The sequence below is a fragment of the Mirounga leonina genome, unplaced genomic scaffold, assembly GCF_011800145.1.
Source record: "Mirounga leonina isolate KUSES-001 unplaced genomic scaffold, KU_Mleo_1.0 Mir_376, whole genome shotgun sequence".
In the NCBI taxonomy this organism is placed as follows: domain Eukaryota; kingdom Metazoa; phylum Chordata; class Mammalia; order Carnivora; family Phocidae; genus Mirounga; species Mirounga leonina.
This window is the reverse complement of record NW_023270718.1, coordinates 8319061-8339486: the sequence shown is the minus strand read 5'-3', so window position 1 is coordinate 8339486 and position 20426 is coordinate 8319061. Positions and strand designations below refer to the sequence as shown.

General features: G+C 48.0%; 1 protein-coding gene and 2 long non-coding RNA genes across 5 annotated transcripts in view; 1 reads left to right on the top strand and 2 right to left on the bottom strand.

Annotated features, from left to right (window-relative positions):
* The window catches only part of LOC117997936, a 17371-nt gene extending 8457 nt beyond the window's left edge, over nt 1-8914 (bottom strand). The window contains exons 1-3 of the long non-coding RNA XR_004675918.1: nt 7749-8914; nt 1931-2301; nt 1151-1269 (exon numbers count right to left, since the gene is read on the bottom strand). This is a non-coding gene — a long non-coding RNA (uncharacterized LOC117997936). The remainder of the gene's footprint in view (nt 1-1150; nt 1270-1930; nt 2302-7748) is intronic.
* LOC117997853 (T-cell-interacting, activating receptor on myeloid cells protein 1-like) lies at nt 2088-14869 on the top strand. 3 transcript variants are annotated; one of them, XM_034986356.1, is made up of 10 exons: nt 2088-2230; nt 5398-5433; nt 5564-5854; nt 6141-6437; nt 11746-11790; nt 12205-12288; nt 12391-12418; nt 12853-12914; nt 13030-13067; nt 14473-14869. In XM_034986356.1, the coding sequence occupies exons 1-10, from the start codon at nt 2197-2199 to the stop codon at nt 14614-14616; spliced, it is 1059 nt and encodes a 352-aa protein (XP_034842247.1). In that variant the 5' UTR covers nt 2088-2196; the 3' UTR covers nt 14617-14869. The 3 variants fall into 3 exon arrangements, with proteins under 3 accessions (XP_034842247.1, XP_034842249.1, XP_034842248.1); XM_034986358.1 differs by having other exon boundaries at nt 13014-13067; nt 14473-14559; XM_034986357.1 differs by lacking the exon at nt 11746-11790.
* Nucleotides 11692-20426, bottom strand: LOC117997929. Its single transcript, XR_004675907.1, has 4 exons — nt 20096-20426; nt 18411-18563; nt 18139-18330; nt 11692-14186 (listed from the first exon to the last, which is right to left on the bottom strand). It is a non-coding gene; the product is annotated as an uncharacterized LOC117997929 (long non-coding RNA).

Here is a 20426-nt window from a genome sequence, read left to right as displayed (position 1 = left end):
CGATCCCAGGACCCTGAGATCATGATCTGAGCTGAAGGCAGACGCTTCACCGACTGAGCCACCCAGGTGGCCCTGGAAACTTTCCTTTTTAAACACTGTGGTAAACTACACATAACATGTACCATCTTGACCATTTTTAGATGCGTGGTTCCGCAATGTTCAGTACATTCACGCTGCTGTGCCCCACCACCACCACCATCCACAGAGCTCCTCATCCTGCACATCTGTGCCCATTAAACCACGACTCCGCCTCCTCCAGCCCCTGGCTCCACCATCTACCTTCTGTCTCTATAAATCTGACTGCTCTAGGGACCTCACAGAAGTGACTCATACGGTATCTGTCTTTTTGTGTCTGGCTCATTCCATTGAGCATAACGTCCTTGAGGTTCACCCACATTGTGGCAGCTGTCAGAATGTCCTTCCTCTCCGAGGCTGAATAATACTCCATTGTGTCTACAGACCACGTTTTGTTTGCCCATTCATTCGTCAATGGACACTCGGGTCGTTTCCACTTCGTCTACTGTGAATAATGCTCATGAGAACATGGACGTACAAGTATCTCTTTAAGACTCTATTTTCAATTCTTTTGAAAATATACCCAGAAGTGGAATTGCTGGATGGTAATTAATTTGATTCAGTTTTTGAGCCTCTATGCAACTCCAGAGTCAGGGGATGTGACTTTGCTTCTTGGTGCCCCACTAAAAGCACACACGTGCTTGTTTTTCAGTTTCCATAATTGTATCAACATTTCTTGTCCTACATTTGCTCCTCTCTCATTGCCTTTTTTCCTTCTTAGCTTATGTCCTCCTAATAAATCCCCTAATTGTCTTTCAATGAGGTTTTGGGAAGAAATGTATATGTCCCATCTGCATGTTTATGTGGAAGTCCTTATATCTGTTCCTAAATTCAGCAGTCCCCAATTCTAAGCTTTACAAGAGTTCACTCCTCTTTTAAACTATGAATTTTTTGCATCCCACAGCACCTCACTTAAAATTTCTAAAGGCTTAAATTTCAATAACATTTAAAGGGATAAATTAACGTATCAATTTTAGCCAACTTAGAAAGCACAGATAAGCAAAAAGGAACAAAAAATATTGATCGCAATTCTACTACTCAGAGAATAACACTTTTGTAAATAAACTAGATTTACCTTCTAGATTTTTCCATGTGCACATCATGCCTGGGTTGTCTCTTGTTCTGTCTACACCTCAACCAGATGTGGAACACAGCTCCCTAAGTTCTCCTGAAGAGCCTCTTTCCGCCAGAGATCTAATGACAGATTTCACAGAAGAGATTTCACTGAGGAGATAGTTCACATCGCGTCCCCACAACAAACCACTTACAAACCCACCACAGACATTTCTCTTCTTCAAATTCCTTTTCTGCTATGTTGCCTGCCAGTGAGGGTTCTTCTGTCTTACCTTCTCTTTATAGGGCCTGTTGTCTCATTCTCCCAGATCCCCACCACTCCGATGCCCTATGACTTCCCACCTCTTTGCCCTCAGCTCTGACCCCATTCCTGCCCTCAGCATCCCTGGGACATAACCTAGAAGTTGTGCACGTCACCTTGCTCACATCCTGTGACCAAAAGGACCCACAGTTCCCTGAGGGAGAGAAATGTTGTGGGTTTTTTTTTTAAGATTTTATTTATTTTATTTGAGGGGGTGGGCAGAGGAAGAGGGAGAGAGAGAAGCAGACACCCCGTGGAGTGCAGAGCCCAATGTGGGGCTCCATCTCATGACCCTGAAATCACGACCTGAGCTGAACCCAAGAGTCAGATGCTCAAGCGACTGAGCCACCCAGGCGCCCCTAGAGAAATGTATTCTTATTCTGGATCGCTGGGAGCCCAGGTATTTGCTGTCACAGTGCAGAAGGGGACGATGGTGATTGAAGTCCAGTTAGCAGTGTCTCGCATGCTCTGCATACTCACGGCTATGCCCTGGAAGTGGATGGCTGACCTCTGGGCTGTTGGGAGGACTCAGTGCATCAAGCCTGTGGGAAGTGGTTTGAGAGTGTGTTGCAATAGTCATTTCCTGATAGAGACTAGAAGACAGAAACTCTGGGTATGCAGAGTGGAGGACTGAAAAACCAGGGGCAAAGCTGTTCCTGCACGTCCTGGAGTCAAGCGGACATCTTGGCTTCTCACCACCAGCAAGACTGAAGGAAGATCCTTGGAAGAGGCTTGTGGGTGCTGCCATGATGCCCCAACTCTTGGCTCTGCTCTGCACTGGTAAGTCACGGAGGAGGGCAGCCACTGGACGGGTGGGGCTGGGCTGTGGCAGCAGCTGGAGTTGGTGGGGCCTGTGGGGTGGGTAATGGCGTGGGGTTAATAAACACAGACTAGAACCTTCCATTTCCTGAATACAAATTATGTACAAGGGACATGTTGGGTGCTTTACACACATTTTCCTGTTTCCCCAAACTCAGTCATCCCTGAACTTCCCCATGACATTTTTCCCTATGTACGTGACCTCTGTATTCTTTCCTAGGTGATCTTCCTCTCTAAATTCCCCAGGTTTTTGTATTATTGTTTTTGTACTCAACTCTATTTTAAAAGAAAATCTGTAAAACACTTCTATTAATGGAAAATCAGTGTCCCTCAACAAAAACAGACCCTGTTCGCCTCTGGGCCACAGTTTCCACAGGTCCTGTTTCTGAGAGGTAGCAGTGAATGCAGAAAGCCGGCTTCAGTCTAGCACTCGGCAGTGGTATTCTTCCATGGGATCTGAGAGAGTGCCAAGAACCGAGAAGACAGACTTTCTCACACAGGCTCAGTGACACTTCCTCTCCTGTCATTGACCTGAAGTCATCTTACATCTCTTAGAGAAAGTCTCCCAAATAATTCTCTTCCCCATACTGCATTCAAGGAATCTGAAAGTCACAGCTGAAGTACCTGCCAAGGTCACTCTGCTGCTAAGCGGAGAAGCTGAATTCCAATTCTGGTCTGCACAGTGCCAGAGACCATAATTTTCCATTGGGCCATATGAAGGAATTAAAAGGTCCTAATTTGGGGGTCGGGGGGTGGAAATGTCTGGAGGGTGGATGAAGGGAGTCATGGTTAGAAAAACCTCAAGAAGGTAAATGAGCAGTGGATCCAATGATCTTAGTAGGTGCCAGCAACCTTCTCCTGTGAAGGGCCTGATAGACAGGCTCTGGGGTTACATGGTCTTTGTTACCTACCATTCAACACCTGTCAGAATGGCTCTCATCAAGAAGACAAGAGGTGTTGGTGAAGACATGGAGACTAGGGACTCACGCACTGTTGGTAGGAATGCAAACTAGTGCAGTCACTGCAGAAGACAGTATGAAGGTTCCTCAAAAAGTTAAAAATAGGGGTGCCTGGGTGGCTCAGTCGGTTGGGCATCTAACTCTTGATTTCAGCTCAGGTCATGATCTCAGGTCGTGAGATCAAGTCCTAGGTTGGGCTCCTCACTGAGCACAGAGCCTGCTTGAGATTCTCTCTCTCCCCCTCCCTCTGCCCCTCCCCCACATGCTCGTGCTCTCTCTCTTTCTAATAATAATTTTTAAAAAAGCTAAAAGTAGAACTACCATATGATCATCAACCCCACTTTGGGGTTATATATCTAAAGGAAATGAAAACATGAAATTGAAGGGATGTCTGCATCCCCATGTTCACTGCAGCATTATTCCCAGCAGCCAAGGCATGGAAATGACCTAAGTGTCCATCCATGGATAGATGGTTACAGAAGATGTGGTCCGTATTATTCAGCCGTGAGGAAGAAGGAAATCCCACCATTTGTGACAACATGGATGGACCTTGAGGGTATTACACGAAGTGAAACAAGTCAGAGACAGAAAGATAAATACTGTATGAACTCACTTTTCTTAGGATCAATTGGTCTAGATCTGAAAGGAAGGCCACCAGGGAACATACACCTCACCCTTCCAGGCAATACCAATCTTAGATTTTTGAGATTTCCTCCGGGGTACCAAGGAGAGGACTCATGGCCAACCGTAATGTCAGGGATGCATTTAGGCCATTCCCCAAGGGCAGACAGAAGCTTCTCCATGCAAAGGACTGCGTTCTCGGCAGCTAGATGTCCCTTATCATAGGGTAGGGCTCTCCCCACTCCTTCCTCCGCTCTCAGTTGATATGGATGGTTATGCTGTTGCGTTGGGAGGGAATTTGGGAAATCATTATTTCTGAAATCATTATTTCAGAAATCTTTGTAAATGACACTCTTTACATAAGACCAACTCTATTGGTCAACATGTATTTGTTGAACATCTGCCAAAGTCCACACTGCATTCTAGGTAGTGAGGATGTATTCTCTGCACTCAAGGGGCTTAAATTCTAGTGATTCCAGATCTCTTATGAACCCAAGAGCATCAGGAATAATAGGTGTCTTTAAAACCTAAGTGGTTTCTTTTCCCCCCAGCCAAATGGTTTTTGTCATTATTAAGATTTCTCTCACACTCAAGAAGCCATGGCACCAGGGGAAGGGTGGGTCCTGTGCCCTCTACAATGTTGACACGCTCAGGAGACACCCCGAGTGACACATTTAGGGTAACAGGGATGATCAGGAGCCAAGTGTAGTGTCCCTTATCCTCTCTTCACCATCAAATCTAGAGAGGACATCACAGGATACAACAGACGAATAGGGTGGATGGATAAAGGATGGGTGGTGGGGGAAATCGTTGGGTTCTGAGGCAAAATGGCAAGGCCATCCAAAGTCCTGGGGCCATTGTGAGGAGAGATGACTCTGGGACAGTGAAGTGGGACAATGTGAGAAATGACAGAGACTGTGGTATGGAGGATGTCCATATCTTGACTCCCAGGAGCTGTGGACATGTTCCTTTGTGTGGCAAAGGAAATGCAAGGTGGCAGGAGGGATTAAAGTTGCTTATCAGTTGGCCTTAAAGTAGGGAGCTTCTTCTGGATTATCTGGGTGGTCACAGTGTAACCAACCACGTGATCCCCAGGGTAGCAAAAGAGGCAGAAGAGGGTGTCAATGCGCCAACGATTCCTAGTTTTAGAGCCAGAGGAAAAGGCCACTACCAAGGGGTGCAGGCACCTCTAGAAGCTGTGAAAGGCCAGGAAATGGGTTGTCATCTAGAGCCCCCAGAAGGAACACAGCCCCGAAGACACCCTGGTTTGAGCCAGTGGGACTTGTGTTGTTGGATTTCTCTAACCCACGGAACGGCAAGGTAATAAATCTGTGTCATCACGAGCCACTAAACTTGTGACAATCTGTAACACCAGCAGTCCTAGGAAGTTAACATAAGGGGCAAGCCAGCATCCATGCCAGATGGGTTCTCCAGCAGGAGGCTGGGACTGCCACTGAGCATGACAGGGCTCAGCGGCAGCCCCCGGGGAGGCCCCTCGGGACGGGGCTCCAGGTGGATGCTCATGTCTCATGGACGGTTCTCTTGCAGGGCTGTGTGCTGGCCAAGGAAGCAGGACAACTGATGGTGAGTTCCTTCAGTCAGACCCTCCCTCCCCTTCACTCCAAACTCCCTGTGTCCCTTCTCTTTCCTTCAAGGGGTTTCCTGAGAGCAGACAAGGGCACCAAATCCCATCCCCAAATCTGCTTCCTTCCAGAGTCCCTTCCCAAGCCCTCCCTCAGGGCCTGGCCCAGCTCGGTGGTGTCTCGCAAGAGTAATGTGACGCTGCAATGCTGGACTTCTACCAAGAATGTCAACTTTGTTCTCAGAAAGGGAAAAGTTCATTTGCAGTCTGTGCAATCACGGGCTTCCACAGAGGGCCTGGCTGAATTTCACCTCACTGGCCTAAACACCGACAATGCTGGAGAGTATGCCTGTGAGTACTACAGACGAGGGAGCCCGTACATACGTTCACAGCCCAGTGACGTCCTCCTACTGCTGGTGACAGGTGAGGAGGTGCCTCGGAGGGACATAGGGTCTTGCAGGGACAGGTGTGGGGGAGGAACCCGAGGGAGGGAGGGAACAAGGGGAGATGAGAAACACAGAACAGACTGACCTGGCTCAGCTTCATCCAGGGCTTGCTGGGGAAATCTTCCCACAGTCAGAGTGGAAAGAGGGTGAGACCAGGGATCTGTCATTTCCCCCCCTTGGCGGGAACCCCTGCCAGGAGAACAAGGGAGGGTGGGGGGCCCCGGGCTGCTCCCCATGACCTTGGTGCCCTCCTTTTCTTCCAGGAGATTTATCAAAACCTTCCCTCCAAGCCCACCAAAGGGGTGAGGTGACCGCAGGAGACACTGTGACCCTGCAGTGCCAGAGGCCAGACAATATTTTCGTGCCTGTAGGGTTTGCTCTACTGAAGGCGGGAGCAGCAGGGCCCATACAGGTCCAGAGTCCTGCAGGGAAGGAGACGGACTTCTCCCTCCGGACTGTGACAGTCAGTGATGCCGGGAATTACAGCTGTGTGTACTTCCAGACAGGGATTCCTTTCTGGGCTTCGCACCCTAGCGATCATCTTGAGATCCGGGTGACAGGTGAGGTTTGCACTGTCAGGAGGACCGCAGCTGGATTACCTGCCTGCTGAGGTGCTGGGACCTGAGGGAGTGCGGTGTGGGCACAGTCTGTCTCCACAAGACTCCGCAGCTTGGAGGAATCATTTAGGAAGAACCAAGGGAGGGCCAGGATTCTGTGGAACCGTGTAGAGGATCTTCTGCCAAGACAGGGAGCAGAGATGGTGGAGAACCACATAAAAGGAGGCTGGGTGGGGGCTTCCCACTGTAGGTACTCTGGGGGGACAGGCTTCAGGGAGGGGGGATTTGCAATAATTGACCCCCACTAGGAAAATAAGATGTAGCCACAAAACCATCGCATATCTCCTGGGCAGGGCATAATTCATTTAGACTAAAATGTGAATGACACCTCCTGGGGTTATGCAGGAGGAGGTTCTAACCAAAAGGCAGAGGAGGGGGCAGAGAGTAACAGAGCCCAGGAGGATCTTCCTGAGAAAGACTCAGAGACTGCAGCAAGATCTGTGTTCCATTTTCATTGGGACTCTAGCACTCTTGCCTTTTAGCTCAGCTGAGTCGAGCTTTTCTCTTCCTGCCGAGCCCTTTCTGTCGAGAGGAATGATTTTTTTAAAAAACCATGGCAAAAGTGCATAACGTATAAGTTACCCACCTCCAGAGCGCCCTTCATCTTGCAGAACTGAAACTCTGTCCCCATCAGATAGCCTCTCTGCACCCCTCCCCCACCCCAGCCCCTGGCTCCCACTATCCTACATTGTCTCAATATATCTGACTAATCCAGGAACCTTACCTCACTGGAATCATACGGTATTTGTCATTCTGTGACTGGCTTTTCTCACTCCGAAATACGTTCTCAAGGTTCATCCATACCATAGCATATAGCTGGATTTCCTTCCTTGTTGAGGCTGATAACGTTCCATTTTATGGGCAGACCACATGTCGTTTACCTATTCCTCAGCTGATGGACATTTGGGTCCTTTCCACCTATTTGGCTACTGGCCACCTAGTGGCTACCAATTCTTTTGGATGTATACTCAGAACTGGGATTGCTGGATCTTAGGATAGTTCTACCTTTAAATTTTGGGGGACCCGCCACCATACTGTTTTTCATAGTGGCCATGTTCTACGTTGCTACCTACGGTGCACAAGGGTTCTGTTGGTTTGTTCAGGAAAGGGATGTTTTTTGACCCTTGTGCACTAGGGCTATTTTTGACGCCTGAATTTGTCCAGGACAAGCGGAGGAAGAGAGGCCAGTAGGAACCAGGCATCCTCCTGGATGGGGGCTGAGCACCCCAGTATGGACATGAGGACCAGTCATACCTGCACAGGGCAGTAAACAGAGAACCTGGAATTTCCAAAAAGCTCATGGTGCCGGGATTCGGGGCTCCTGAGAAATGCCACGCAGGAGACGACAACAGGTGAAGTCAGTGGACCTGAGTTAAAACCACAGCTCTGGCGCTTGCTGTGAATATTCCTCCACTCAGTTCTTTGCCTGCCTTTCCCTCATCTGTCAAGTGGGGGGGAGGCAGCAATGCACACCTCCGACCCATTCAACTTCTGTAGGAAGGAGAGAGAATGTAAGCGATCAATTATAATGGATAGTTTTGAGGACTGTATTCAAGACACTTGCTTGCAAGTGAAAAGCACCTACCTTGACGTGACCTCGGGAAAGTGAGGGGAATAGATCAGCCCTTGGGATTAAAGAGGTCATTCAGGGTTTCCCAACCGGGCACTACTGACATTTTTTGCTGCATAATTCTTTTGGGGGGGAGGGGGGGAGAACGGTGCATCCTGTGCATCATAGGATGTTCAGCTGGATCTCTGACCTCCACCTGCTACAAGTCTCCTTTGCCAACTGGGACAACCACATCACCTCCAGACACTGGCAAGTGTCCCACGGAGTCCGGACTATGCGTGGCTAGAAACCACTGGGATCGTGGGCCAGTAAATCGTGGGAAGCGCATGGATGCCACCTGCTTCAGAAACTGGAATGAGGGACCGGAGTGTTGCCCGGATTCTTTTCCCCTCTGACACTTGTTTGTGTCCTTATGGTGCTCTTTTAGTGGGGACCAGCTCCCTCTTTTGGGCAGAGAGCATGGCTTTTACGAGCTGAATTTATGAGCAGCTCACAAATTTTACTCCTGGAGAAGCATCTGACCCTCCTTCCCAGACCCAGTTCAAAACAGACAGACACACAGACAGACAGACAAAGGGACTGGGGAGGGCTGTGAACAGTCCTGGTCAGCTTAGCCTCTAGATCGATCCTAGGAAATGCTCATGAGAGAATGCTGTGCAAGAAAAACCCCAGCACCATCCAGGGTGACTCGAATGTAGGGGGGAATGAGCAGTTCCTAAAAGAAGGGAGAGGAGCTACCCTCTGATCCTATGGTCTGAAATTTGTGTCCCCCACCCCTGCAATTTCATGTTGAAATTCTAACCCCTAATGTGACATCATTAGGAGGCGGGGCCTTTGGGAGATGCTTAGGTCTTAAGGGTGGAGTCCTCATGACGGGACTAGTGCCCTTATAAAAGGAGACCCCAGAAGCTCCCTTGGCCCCTTCTGCCACCCAAAAGAGCCCCACCCCCACCCCTCGACCATGCTGGTGCCCTGATCTCAGATTTCTGGTCTCCAGACCTGTGAGAAAAAGACGTCTGTTGTTCATCAGCCCCCCAGCCTGTGGCATGCTCTTAGAGCAGCCCAAAGGGACTAAGACAGCTAATAAGGGTGGGGTATCTGCTCAGCAAGGGTGTTTGCTACAGAATGGCAGAGCCTTGGACAGAGCAAGAAAATTCCAAGGTCCTGAGGTTGATCTGGAGACCACCGGCAGCAGCACGGGGTAAAGGAGTTTTCTCTCTACCCCAGGGTGGGGCCACAGAGCCCAGGAGTGAGGCAGGGAATTCACGGGTCCAGGGAAACCTTTCCTGCATCTAAGATCCAGCTACTCCATTGCCTCCTAGGTCAATGTGAAGGACATTCCCCCCAGGGATAAGTCAGGTAATTGGGAGAAAGGGAAGAACATTCAAACAACCACAGCCATTTGAACAGGGATGAGCACCTGTCACTTAGGTAGATGGCCCCCCTGTCTGGAGGAGTGTGTACCTGCTCTTGTTTTGCAAGTAATTACAAGCATTTGGATTTTAGTTAACAAGCTATCTTCCTATAGATTACTTAGCTTCTGTCTGCCTCAGTTTCCGTACCTGTTAAACGGGACTGAGAGTAGGACCTACACAAGGGACTCATGGTGAGATTTTGAGGAGTTAAAGGACCTAAATCCTTTCTAAACTGTCTGGTGGACAGCAAGTGTCATTGAAGTCATCTAAGTCTTTACTATTCTTATCATTATGAACACCCCAAACATCCCCCTCTGCATGGCAAAACAGCTTTATCAAGAGCTGCACTCCTAATGCCAGACTTTCCAGGAAACAGAGAACATCTGAGGAGTGTACCCCTCAGATGGTAACAGTAAATATCCTCATTGTTACAATGAATTACAAATATTAGTGGAGAATTACATGACCTCCTAAGGCCTTCCAGGTTCTAAAAGGGCCAAGGGTGCACGTCTGTGTCTTTAACTCAGCTCAATTGCACGTGACAAGGTTAAGCACAGATGAGATGGTCTTCAAAACATGACGCTCAAAGAGACAAAACCGGAAGAAAAATATTGTAGGTTGGATCTGCTCTCTGTAGAAAGGCGGACATTTTAAATAATTTCAGGTTATTCCACAACTGGTGAGTCATTTGTTTTTTCTCTTCTTTATCCTTGGCATATAAGGAACCCTCTGAGTTTCTTGATATGCTGCTCCCAGCTTGAGTACATCAGTGACAGAACGGCTCAACTGGAAGGACCCAGGAAGCTGTTGTCAAGCCCAATCACCACCTTTCCCGTGTTCCTTCAGCAACTGTTCAAACCCTGACAACTGTCACCAAGGGCAACAGGCTGAGGAAGACAGGAGGGTGTCATCTGGGGAGTGGGGGGTGGGGGGTGGCAGGGAGATGACTGAATAGAGGTGCACTGACAGACTACTGCAAACGGAGCCCAAGAGTTTCCCTTTGGGATTCGCCAGAGCTTTTTATAAACCCTTTCGACATTTTTGGTGGTCACTGCTGGGGATGGGGGATAGAGGATGCTCCCGGCATCTAGGAGGCAGAGACCACGGAAGCTGCAAAACACCCTGTGATGCCCAGGACCCCTCCCCACCAAGAACTATCCAGCCCCGAATATCAATGGCGCCCAGATGTGGGGGCGCCTGGGTGGCTCAGTCATTAAGCGTCTGCCTTCGGCTCAGGTCATGATCCCGGGTCCTAGGATCCAGCCCTGCATCGGGCTCCCTGCTTAGCGGGAGGCCTGCTTCTCCCTCTCCCACTCCCCCTGCTTGTGTTCCCTCTCTCGCTGTGTCTCTCTCTGTCAAATAGATAAATAAAATCTTAAAAAAAAAAAAATAATGTATAGAGTTTTAAATTTTATTTAAATTTGATGGAGATACCACCTTACACCAGTTAGAATGGCAAAAATTGACAAGGCAAGAAACAACAAATGTTGGAGAGGGTGTGGAGAAAGGGGAACCCTCTTACACTGTTGGTGGGAATGCAAGTTGGTACGGCCACTTTGAAAAACAGTGTGGAGGTGCCTCAAAAATTTAAAAATAGAGCTACCCTATGACCCAGCAATTGCACTCCTGGGTATTTACCCCAAAGACACAGATGTAGTGAAAAGAAGGGCCATATGCACCCCAATGTTCATAGCAGCAATGTCCGCAATAGCCAAACTGTGGAAAGAGCCGAGATGCCCTTCAACAGATGAATGGAGAAAGATGTGGTCCATATATACAATGGAATATTACTCAGCCATCAGAGTGGATGCATACCCAACTTTTACATCAACATGGATGGGACTGGAGGAGATTATGCTGAGTGAAATAAGTCAAGCAGAGAAAGTCAATGATCATATGGTTTCACTTATTTGTGGAACATAAGGAATAGCATGGAGGACATTAGGAGAAGGAAGGGAAAAATGAAGGGGGGGAATCGGAGGGGGAGACGAACCATGAGAGACTATGGACTCCGAGAAACAGAGGGTGTTAGAGGGGAGGGGTGGGGGGGGATGGTTTAGCCCAGTGATGGGTATTAAGGAGGGCATGTACTGCATGGAGCACTGGGTGTTATACGAAAACAATGGATCCTGGATCACTACATCAAAAACTAATGATGTATTGTATGGTGACTAACATAACATAATAAAATTTAAAAAATTTTTTTAAAAAGAGTAAAAAATTTTTCATTAAATTTAAAACTTAACTCAAGAATTCCGTCTTCTAGGTAAAACTGAAAGGAAGTCTCCCAAGATGGCAGAAACAGAGCTAGGTAAGAGAGTCGAGCTTCCTGGGACATACAGTCATTCACCCGTGGGATGAGATGTCCTTGTGCAGCTATGAGTTATCCACCCCTGGGAAAATTCTTGAGGATGTCTATCTGTTGGTGATGCCTGAAGGCTGTGGCTCAGTACAAGGTCTTCCAAGGTGGGGAGGATCAGAGGCACAGCTCTGCCACCTCGGTAGCTGGGCCACTTTGGAAATAGTACTTCAACCCTCTGACGTTCAGCTTCTGCATCTGTAAAATGGGCATCACTCTGTCTCTCTCCCAGGATACTTGTAAGTATGAAAAAAACGTAGTGAGCTCTCCAGCATGTGGTAGGAACTCAATCGATGGAGACACACTGAGGCACCAGAGAGTGTCTCAGGAAACCGTGGGCCCTCTTAACCCCTCACCTCTCCCCAGGGACCACTGGGATCACCCTCATTGTCATCTTCACCTTTCTCTTCCTCCTTGGAACCTTCTTCATCTGGAAATACACCCGATGTGGTGAGTTCAGGAAAACAACAGCTAAATATTTGGGAGGAAATGGGAGAAATAGAATGGGAAAGTAACACCACAGGGTTGATCCTGTCTCTCTTTTATCCGCAGGGGCAGCTCTGGACAAGATGACCAAACGGTAGAGCTACTCAGAGGATCCCATACGCCCATACTTAACTCTTCCTCCATTGCTGCCTTGACTACTCAAGACCTTCTTTCTTACCTCAACATTTTATGTGGCCCCAAGCAGCCCCAGCAACCATCCTGTGTCTCTCCATGTCCTCCCTTCTTACAACCACCCTCCACTTCTCACTCAGTGTTCTTTCCTTGGATCCTTTCCTCATGGACCACACTGCCCCCAACCACTTCCCCTCCTCACCTCTCAAGACTTTGCTGAGCACCCAAATGACTCAGGGACCCCAGGGAGGGGTGTATGAGCGTCGAGTAAGTGGGGGGGACTTTGGTTTACACATGATCTTGCTTGGCACCTCACCTCCATCTACCCACAATGATCCCGATTCCTTTTACCTTTACCAATTTCCTTTACCTCTAATGCTTCACTCTTTCTCTTAGGTCCCACTCTAAGGAACCTGAAGAAGTGGGGACAAGTATTCAGCCTGAGAAAGGAAGTGGTGGTGGGTACATGTGTGTGTGTATTTCTATTTGTATGGTGTGTGCACACACGTGTGTGCGTGCAGACTTAACCCCGGAGCCTAGGGGTGAAGCAACAGCAGAATTTTTCCTTTCCAGATCCACCCGCAGCTATGATGAGCTGCTCTCCTGCCTGGGTGAGTTTCCGCTGTGGCCATTTCCCGTCATCCCCTCAACCCAAGCTCTCCGTCACTCCCTCCAGTTTTGTCAATGGTTTGGGTCTCTGCTTTCCTCTACCCCCACCCTTGCTCTACTTTCCAGGACAATCTGGTCTGAAATTTTCTGTGCCTTCTCTGGCCAGGGGACCTTCATCCCATCACTTGTCCTTTCTGGGGACATTTCCCCATGTGACATGGGATGCACATCACCTTCTTTCTGGGATGAATGGGATGATTTAATGAGCTCAGAGCCACACAATGATCAGTAGGATCCCAGGCATGGTGTAAGCATTCAGTGCTCCTGAAGCTGCTATGATTATAAACTATCTGTTATAATCTCGGGCCAGTGACTTTCCCACCCTGAGCCTCTGTTTCTTCATCTGGACAATGGGGATAATGTGCCCCACCTCTTCATGCTATTTATGAAAATATGGCAACCACCTACCATGAAGTACCTGCAAACTACAACCTGCAGGTATCAATAGTGACCCTTATTGTTTCCATTTACACTTCAATTTTTTAAAAAATGGTGGCAAAATGCATATAACACAAAACTCACCGTTTAACCTGTACAAGTTAGCAATTGTTGGAATATTCACAATGTTGTGCAAAAATCACCATTATCTAGTTCCAGAACATTTTCATCACCCCAAAGGAAACCCCACAGCCTTTAAGCACTCTCTGCATGCCCATACCCCCACCCAAGCACCTGACCACCACTAGCTTTCTGTGCTTAAGGACTGACCTATTCTGTACATTTCAGGTTAACACTCTCTTTGGTGGCTGTTTGTATGAGTTATCTATGGTTTCATAACAAATGATCCCCAAACACAATGGCTTAAGGCAACACTTATGATCTCACGGTGTCTGCAGGTCAGGAATCTGGGTGTGACTCACACTGGTCTCACAGGCTGGCATGAAGGGCTTGGCCAGGGCTGGTTCAGGCTTGGATTTGTTTCCACACTCACTCACTCAGGTGGTGGCTGGCAGGATTCAGTTCCTTGCTGGCTGCTGGCCAGAGACCACCCTGACCATGTGGGCCTTTCCATAGGACAGATCGTAACCCAGCAGCTGGCTTGATCAGCATGAGTGAGGGACCTGAAAATAGACAGGTGTGAACAAGATGGAAGTCAGTCTTTCACCACCTAGTCTGGGACACGAAGACACAGGACAGCCCATCCTTTTCACTTAACTCTGTTTGACAGATGCATGTCCCTAGGTCCCACCAACCTTCAAGAGGGTAGGGGACTGCACCAAGACTCAAAGTGCAGGAGGCTCTTTCTAATACAGCTGTCAACCACACTGTTGTTACAAATGCTAAATCTTCACAATCCAACACTCTTTCCCGGGAATACTTGGTCCTTTTCTCCTTGCTTCCCTTCAGGATAAAACATCCCAGGTCTCAAGAGCTGAGGAACCCCATGGAGTGACTTATGCTGAGCTGAACATCAGAGCCCTAAGTGAGGGTCCCTCCAGCCAGATGGAGCAGCCTCTGGAAACCTGTGTGTACTCAACCCTTAAGGCATAGCCAGGAGAGCACCTGGAGCCTGGGAAGGAAGAACTTCCAACAAGGGGATGGACGATGGAGAGAGGACCCTTGAGGCACTAAGCAAATGGGGATCCCTTTCCTCAAGTCTCCAATGAAGACTTGTTTACTTCTTCTAAAAATTTATTTTTTTTAAATAAGAGGTATCATTTGCATAGAGTAAGATGCACAAACCTTATCTCTACCTATCTCCTTTGGTATAACCACTGTCCAATTAAAAACAGTATTTTTAGCACTCCAGAAGTTTTCTTTGTGCCACTCTCCAGCTAACCACCCTTCCCCTGAGATCATTCCTTTTTCTGACTTGTATCGCCTTGGATGACTTTTGCCCCTTCCTCATACGCACTCATATACACGCAGTACACCACGTGAATTCTCCTGTGTGGGCTGCTTCCATGCGAAGATGTTGTTTCTGAGGTTTATCCCGGATGTTACTCGCATTGGTACCTTCTTCCCTTTTTACTGCTGAGTATTACTCGTTGCACGTTCATACCACAATCTGTTGATCCGTTCTCCAGTGGAAGGACACTTGGGTTGTCTCCAGGCTGAGGCTTCTATAGGTCAGGTTGCACGAATACTCTTGGCTATGTCTTTGACATAGCCTGTCTATGACAGGCACATATGCAGGTCTTTCCCTGGATTATAAATAGTGGGACGGCTGGGTCAAAGAACAGGTGTATGCTTCATTTCATTAGACACCTGTCAGCAGTTTTCCAGAGGGGTTGTCCCACTTCCTGCTTCCTTCCTGACAAGCGCTCAGTGCCTTTCTTGACTGCCACTCTTCTGCTCCCACTCCCTTCTCTCCACAAAACTGCCCCCATGACCTTACACAAGTTTGTGGGCTTGAGTGAGCCTTCATTGTGGCTTGTGACCGCCAATTATTCTCACTCCTGGTATTTGTGCCTCCGTGTAATCCCCTCCCCTGGTTTTGGAAACTTGCTTCTAACCTACAGAATATAGCAAAGGAGACAGGATGTCACTTCAGCAGTCGTGTTAATGAAGAATACAACTACCATCTAGACAGCAGGCTCTTTCCTGCCTTCTATGATTGTGCACTTGCGTGATGATGTGAGTTCCCCATTTTGGAGAAGCCCACTTGGCAAGGAACTGAGAATAGTCTCCAGCCAGTAAGGAATTGACTCCCGCCAACAAGCATGTGGGCTTGTGTCATATAATAAAGAATTTGGCTGATCTTTGTCCTTGGCTCTGGGGAGGTAATCTCTAAGTACTTGGAATCTCTCGAGTAACAGGAGCATCTTTGTTATTCACGGTGGGTGCCTTGTACCACACCTGGGTTTATGTCAGTGAGATGCCCCAGGATGGGGGCTGGTGATGCCAGAAAGACCAACCATGTGATTACAGGGTTACAGCCTTGACCTCTGGGGATGAGAGGGGGCTGGAGACAGAGTCAGTCATGTGGGCAATGATTCAATCAATCACACCTATGTAAGGAAATTCCGATGAAAACTCTGGACATTCGGGGAGCTTCCTGCTTGGTGACACATCCTGAGAATACAGGAAACTTTGCTTTGGGGGCCCTCTTAGACTCCCCCATGTGTCTCTTCATCTAGGTGGTCTTGATTTGTATCCTTTATAAGAAAAACTATAATCATAAGTATAGTGCTTTCCTGAATTCCTTGAGTGCTTCTAGCAAGTTAATGAATCTGACAGGTGTAGTAGGACTCTCCAAAATTTTAGGTATTGGTTCAGAGGTGCAAGTGACTCTGGAACACCTGAACCTGCAGCGAGGACAGTCTTGTGGGCACTGCACCCTCATCCTGTGAAGTCTGCTAACTCTGGGTGGTTCATGTCAGAATTGCATTGCAGCTTGGAAGTAGATCCTTCCCCAGCTGAACCTTCAGATTAGACCCCAGCCCTGGCTGATATGGTGATGGCAGCCCACAGAGGATCCTGCTCAGCAGTGCTTGGGTTCCTGGCCCCAGAAACTATGAGATAGTGAAGGTGTGTTGCTGAAGCTGCTGTATTTGTGGCAATGTTGTTACACAGCAACAGATAACCAAAATGCTGAAACCCTCGTGTGTACCCTTCCACACAATGAACCTGAGACAAGGAGGCACCTTCACCACTGCTGAGGGAGCTTCAGATGGTTTTCTGGAAAGGGAATGGGCTTCTGAGACAGAGCTGGATTCCAACTCCTGCACCTGCCTCTCCCACCTCTACGTCTTTGCACAAGGGAACCTGCCCTGCTGCCCCTCACTTTACATATTTCCCATTAATTTGCTTCTGCTGCCCGAATTTCACCAAATACGATTTGGCAGGAAGCACGCTGGTTCACCTGCATCATGAACTCAGCAAGCTGGTCAAAATGTAGGTAAACCAGGATTTACATTTTTAATTTGCAGAGACACATTTTCCTACCTAGAGACAAAATCAGTGAGGGTGGTGAAAAAAAGAATGGAAAGCTGCCATTTCAGACCTTCTGATAATTTCATTTCCTGGCTAAGTAGGAGACTGTGAGTCACACACAGCTTTTCCAGGAGACAAAAATGATTTTGGGTATAGAGACCGTGGCTTCACAAAAGCCACTGCAAATCCTGAAGAACGTGGCACTGTGCCCATGCATGATGGTTATTCGAGTATGGTGCTGTGAGGTTTGTTCCAGCAGGAATTGGTCTGAGCTATTCTGCTGACATGAAAATGTATCCCACGACACTGACCTCTGCTTGTGCAATAAAACCTACTGATTAATAGTGTTGCTCTGTAACCACGGGTCCCAGCGGTCCTGGAGAGCTTGGTGCCAGCTTCTCAGCATTATTTACTGGTAAACGTGGGAATGATGACCCTCCAGAGGCCTCTGCCACATGCCCGTCATGGACTAAGAAACCCCAGCCAAGGATCTGTTTTGGGTTTCCCGAAGCTGAGGGGCTTTGCGAGTGACTCCTGACCCAAGACAGAAAGTCCATCTAGGAAGTTGTGTGAAAGGAGAGAGACCTTTTTGCCTGGGATACACACTCTCAGTTTAATGCTAGACAGCTGCTATATTGTATTCTTCTCCTGCAACACACAATATTTGGGTTCTACAAGTCTGCTTTAGCAATTGAACCTCACTAGCACAGTTAGTAAAAGAACTATTTGGTGGGGTGCCTGCCTGGCTCAGTCGGTAGAGCATGCGACTCCTGATCTCGGGGTTGTGAGTTTGAGACCCACAATGGACATAGTTTACTTAAAAAAAAAAAAAAAAAAGGAACTATTTGGCTGTAGTCCTTAGCTCTTAAGACAGTGGGCAATGTTGGGGTGTCTGGGTGGTTCAGTCGGTGAAGCATCTGCCCTCAGCTCAGGTCATGATCCCAGGGTCAGGAGGGAGCCTGCTTCTCCCTCTTCCTCTGCCCTTCCCCGCCATGCTCTCTCTCGCTCACTCGCTCGGTCACTCGCTCGCTGTCTCAAATAAGTCAATAAAATCTAAAAAAAAAAAAAGACAGTGGGCAATGTCTAGCAACCTGAGTGTCTGTCCAGGATTTTCCAATATTCTCAACAGTGAAGTACCTTCATCTCCTCGGAGGAACCCTTCAGGCTCAAGCCTCAGGCATTTGGAGGGGGCGGGGGTCCACATGCTTGATGCCGGAAATCTAAGACAGATGAGGACTTTCTGTGAGCCAAGTCTTTGACGCTCAGTGCGTAGGAGTATGTTGCAATCAGCAGCACCAACGTTTTCAAAACGTGGTGTGGAAGAAGGAACTGAAAAGTCAGAAAAATCATTACTTCCCACACTCTAGATACAGGGCAAGGCCTGGCCATCCCAGTTCCTTGTTGCTCACCTGCAGACGGCACAACCCAAGAAAGGTGCTGGAGAGGCTGACAGTGACATGCTGCCATGATCCCTAAGCTACTGTCACTCCTCTGTCTCAGTAAGTGTCCCAGAGCAACATGGTGGGACCATAGAAAACAACAGAATTGGTAAGAGGTTTGGCCTGCGGATGGAAAGAGAAAACATAACATTGGCTTTGGTTTAATGAGTGCATACTATGTATCAGAAATCTCGCTGAGTACAATGCATACGTTACCTCTAAACCAATGCATTGGAAATTTCAATTACTCTTGTTCCGAGTTCTTGATTTCTGCTGAATGCCTTTGCTACCTGTACTTTATTGGTTTAATGGGTTTTGCTTTTAATATAGACTCAGCCTTTTTTGCTTAAAGAAAAGTGCTTACAATACAAACTCTCCATACTATGAATAAAAATCCAGGTCAAATACAAGAACTATAAAGTAAATGCAGTGATAAGGAGACAATGTTAGGATATTGTAACTATACACTGGTCCCTGTCAAGCTTCTGAGCCTGAGACCTGCTAGTTCTTCGCTATAAAGGCAATTAGCCATGGGACACCTGGGTGGCTCAGCCGGTTAAGCGTCTGCCTTTGGCTCAGGTCATGATCCCAGGGTCCCGGGATCGAGCCCCGCATCGGGCTTCCTGCTCAGCAGGGAGCCTGCTTCTCCCTCTCTCACTCCCCCTGCTTGTGTTCCCTCTCTCGCTGTGTCTGTCTGTCAAATAAATAAATAAAATCTTAAAATAAAATAAAATAATAAAGGAAATTAGCCACAATCCACAACATCAGAGACTAGCTTCAATAAGCTTTCTTGGTGACATAATCAGAAACTCTACAGGAGTGCTTATTGCATGCGATCATGTAGTGCTTTTTTAAAAAAGATTTATTTGAGAGACAGCGAGCGTGCTTGTGCAAGAGTGGAGGGGAGAGGGAGAGAGAGAGAGAGAATCTCAAGCGGGCTCCACCCTGAGCACAGAGCGCCACACAGGGCTCGATTCCACAACCCTGAGATCACGACCTGAGCCGAAACTAAGAGTTGGACGCTTAACTGTGCCACCCAGGTGCCCCCATGTCGTGCTTTGATTGTCCTTTCTTCCACCTAAAATCATCACACATAACACAGATGGGATGTATTCCACATTTGGGAAATACCACTCTGATCCACCCCCCTCAAAAAAAAAAAAAAAAACCGCAAGGGAGAATGAGGTCCACTTTTATAGAGGAGGAATCGAATTTGAGTCTGCAAAGTGAAGAGATTTGCCTCGGACTGCACAGGTTTACCACCTGTGTCAATCTCAAAGGGAAGCCAAATCTCAACCCAGACTGCCGAGCTCCAAAAACGTTTCCGCTCAGCCACGATGTTAAATTAAGAGGGACACATCCACAGGGTCCAGCGTATGGAGCACTCTAGGCATGTCTGAAAGGATTCTGGGGTTGGGAAAAGCCTGAGGAGGTAGACAGGAGTGGTTCAGAATGCTAGACTTGTACCTCAGAATGAACTGGTTTCCAGAAACCAACAAAGCTCGATATCCACAAAACGTCAGGGGAGGAGGACTTGCCTCCGCATGGCCCTCTGCACTCGGCTTCCTGTTACCGCCATGGTTCTCTGATCCCAAGACTTCAGGCTCCTCCCCAGAGCACCCCTAACATCAGAGGCTTGCCTTGGGAAGACACACCTGTTTGTGTCTAGAGAGAACACAGGACTGAGTTCTGAGGACTCTGCTCCTGCACACAGTCCTTGTGGGGCCTTGGGGAATGTGTGTCCGTAGTTACAAGTTCCCTCATCTTTCAGAATTACTTTCATAATCAGGTTCAAGCGTGAGTGGCCAGTCCATGCTCAAAAAATGATCTTTTTATGTTTATTATTCCTTGCATCATTCATTCTCCTCTGGCTGAGTTAGGCACTGATTCCACTTAGCATCCCTTCCAGAGATCTTCCCTGGGCACGTGGATGAGATTTTCATTCCTTTTTATGGCTGAGTACTCTTCTGCTTATGTATGGATCGC

What these genes read in the sequence shown, in the direction of transcription:
- LOC117997853 (XM_034986356.1), top strand. Translation starts at nt 2,197, where the DNA reads ATGATGCCCCAACTCTTGGCTCTGCTCTGCACTG. An exon ending in AGGAAGCAGGACAACTGATG is followed by an intron (nt 5,434 to 5,563) that starts GTGAGTTCCTTC and finishes GCTTCCTTCCAG; the next exon opens with AGTCCCTTCCCAAGCCCTCC. An exon ending in CTGGACAAGATGACCAAACG is followed by an intron (nt 12,419 to 12,852) that starts GTAGAGCTACTC and finishes TCTTTCTCTTAG; the next exon opens with GTCCCACTCTAAGGAACCTG.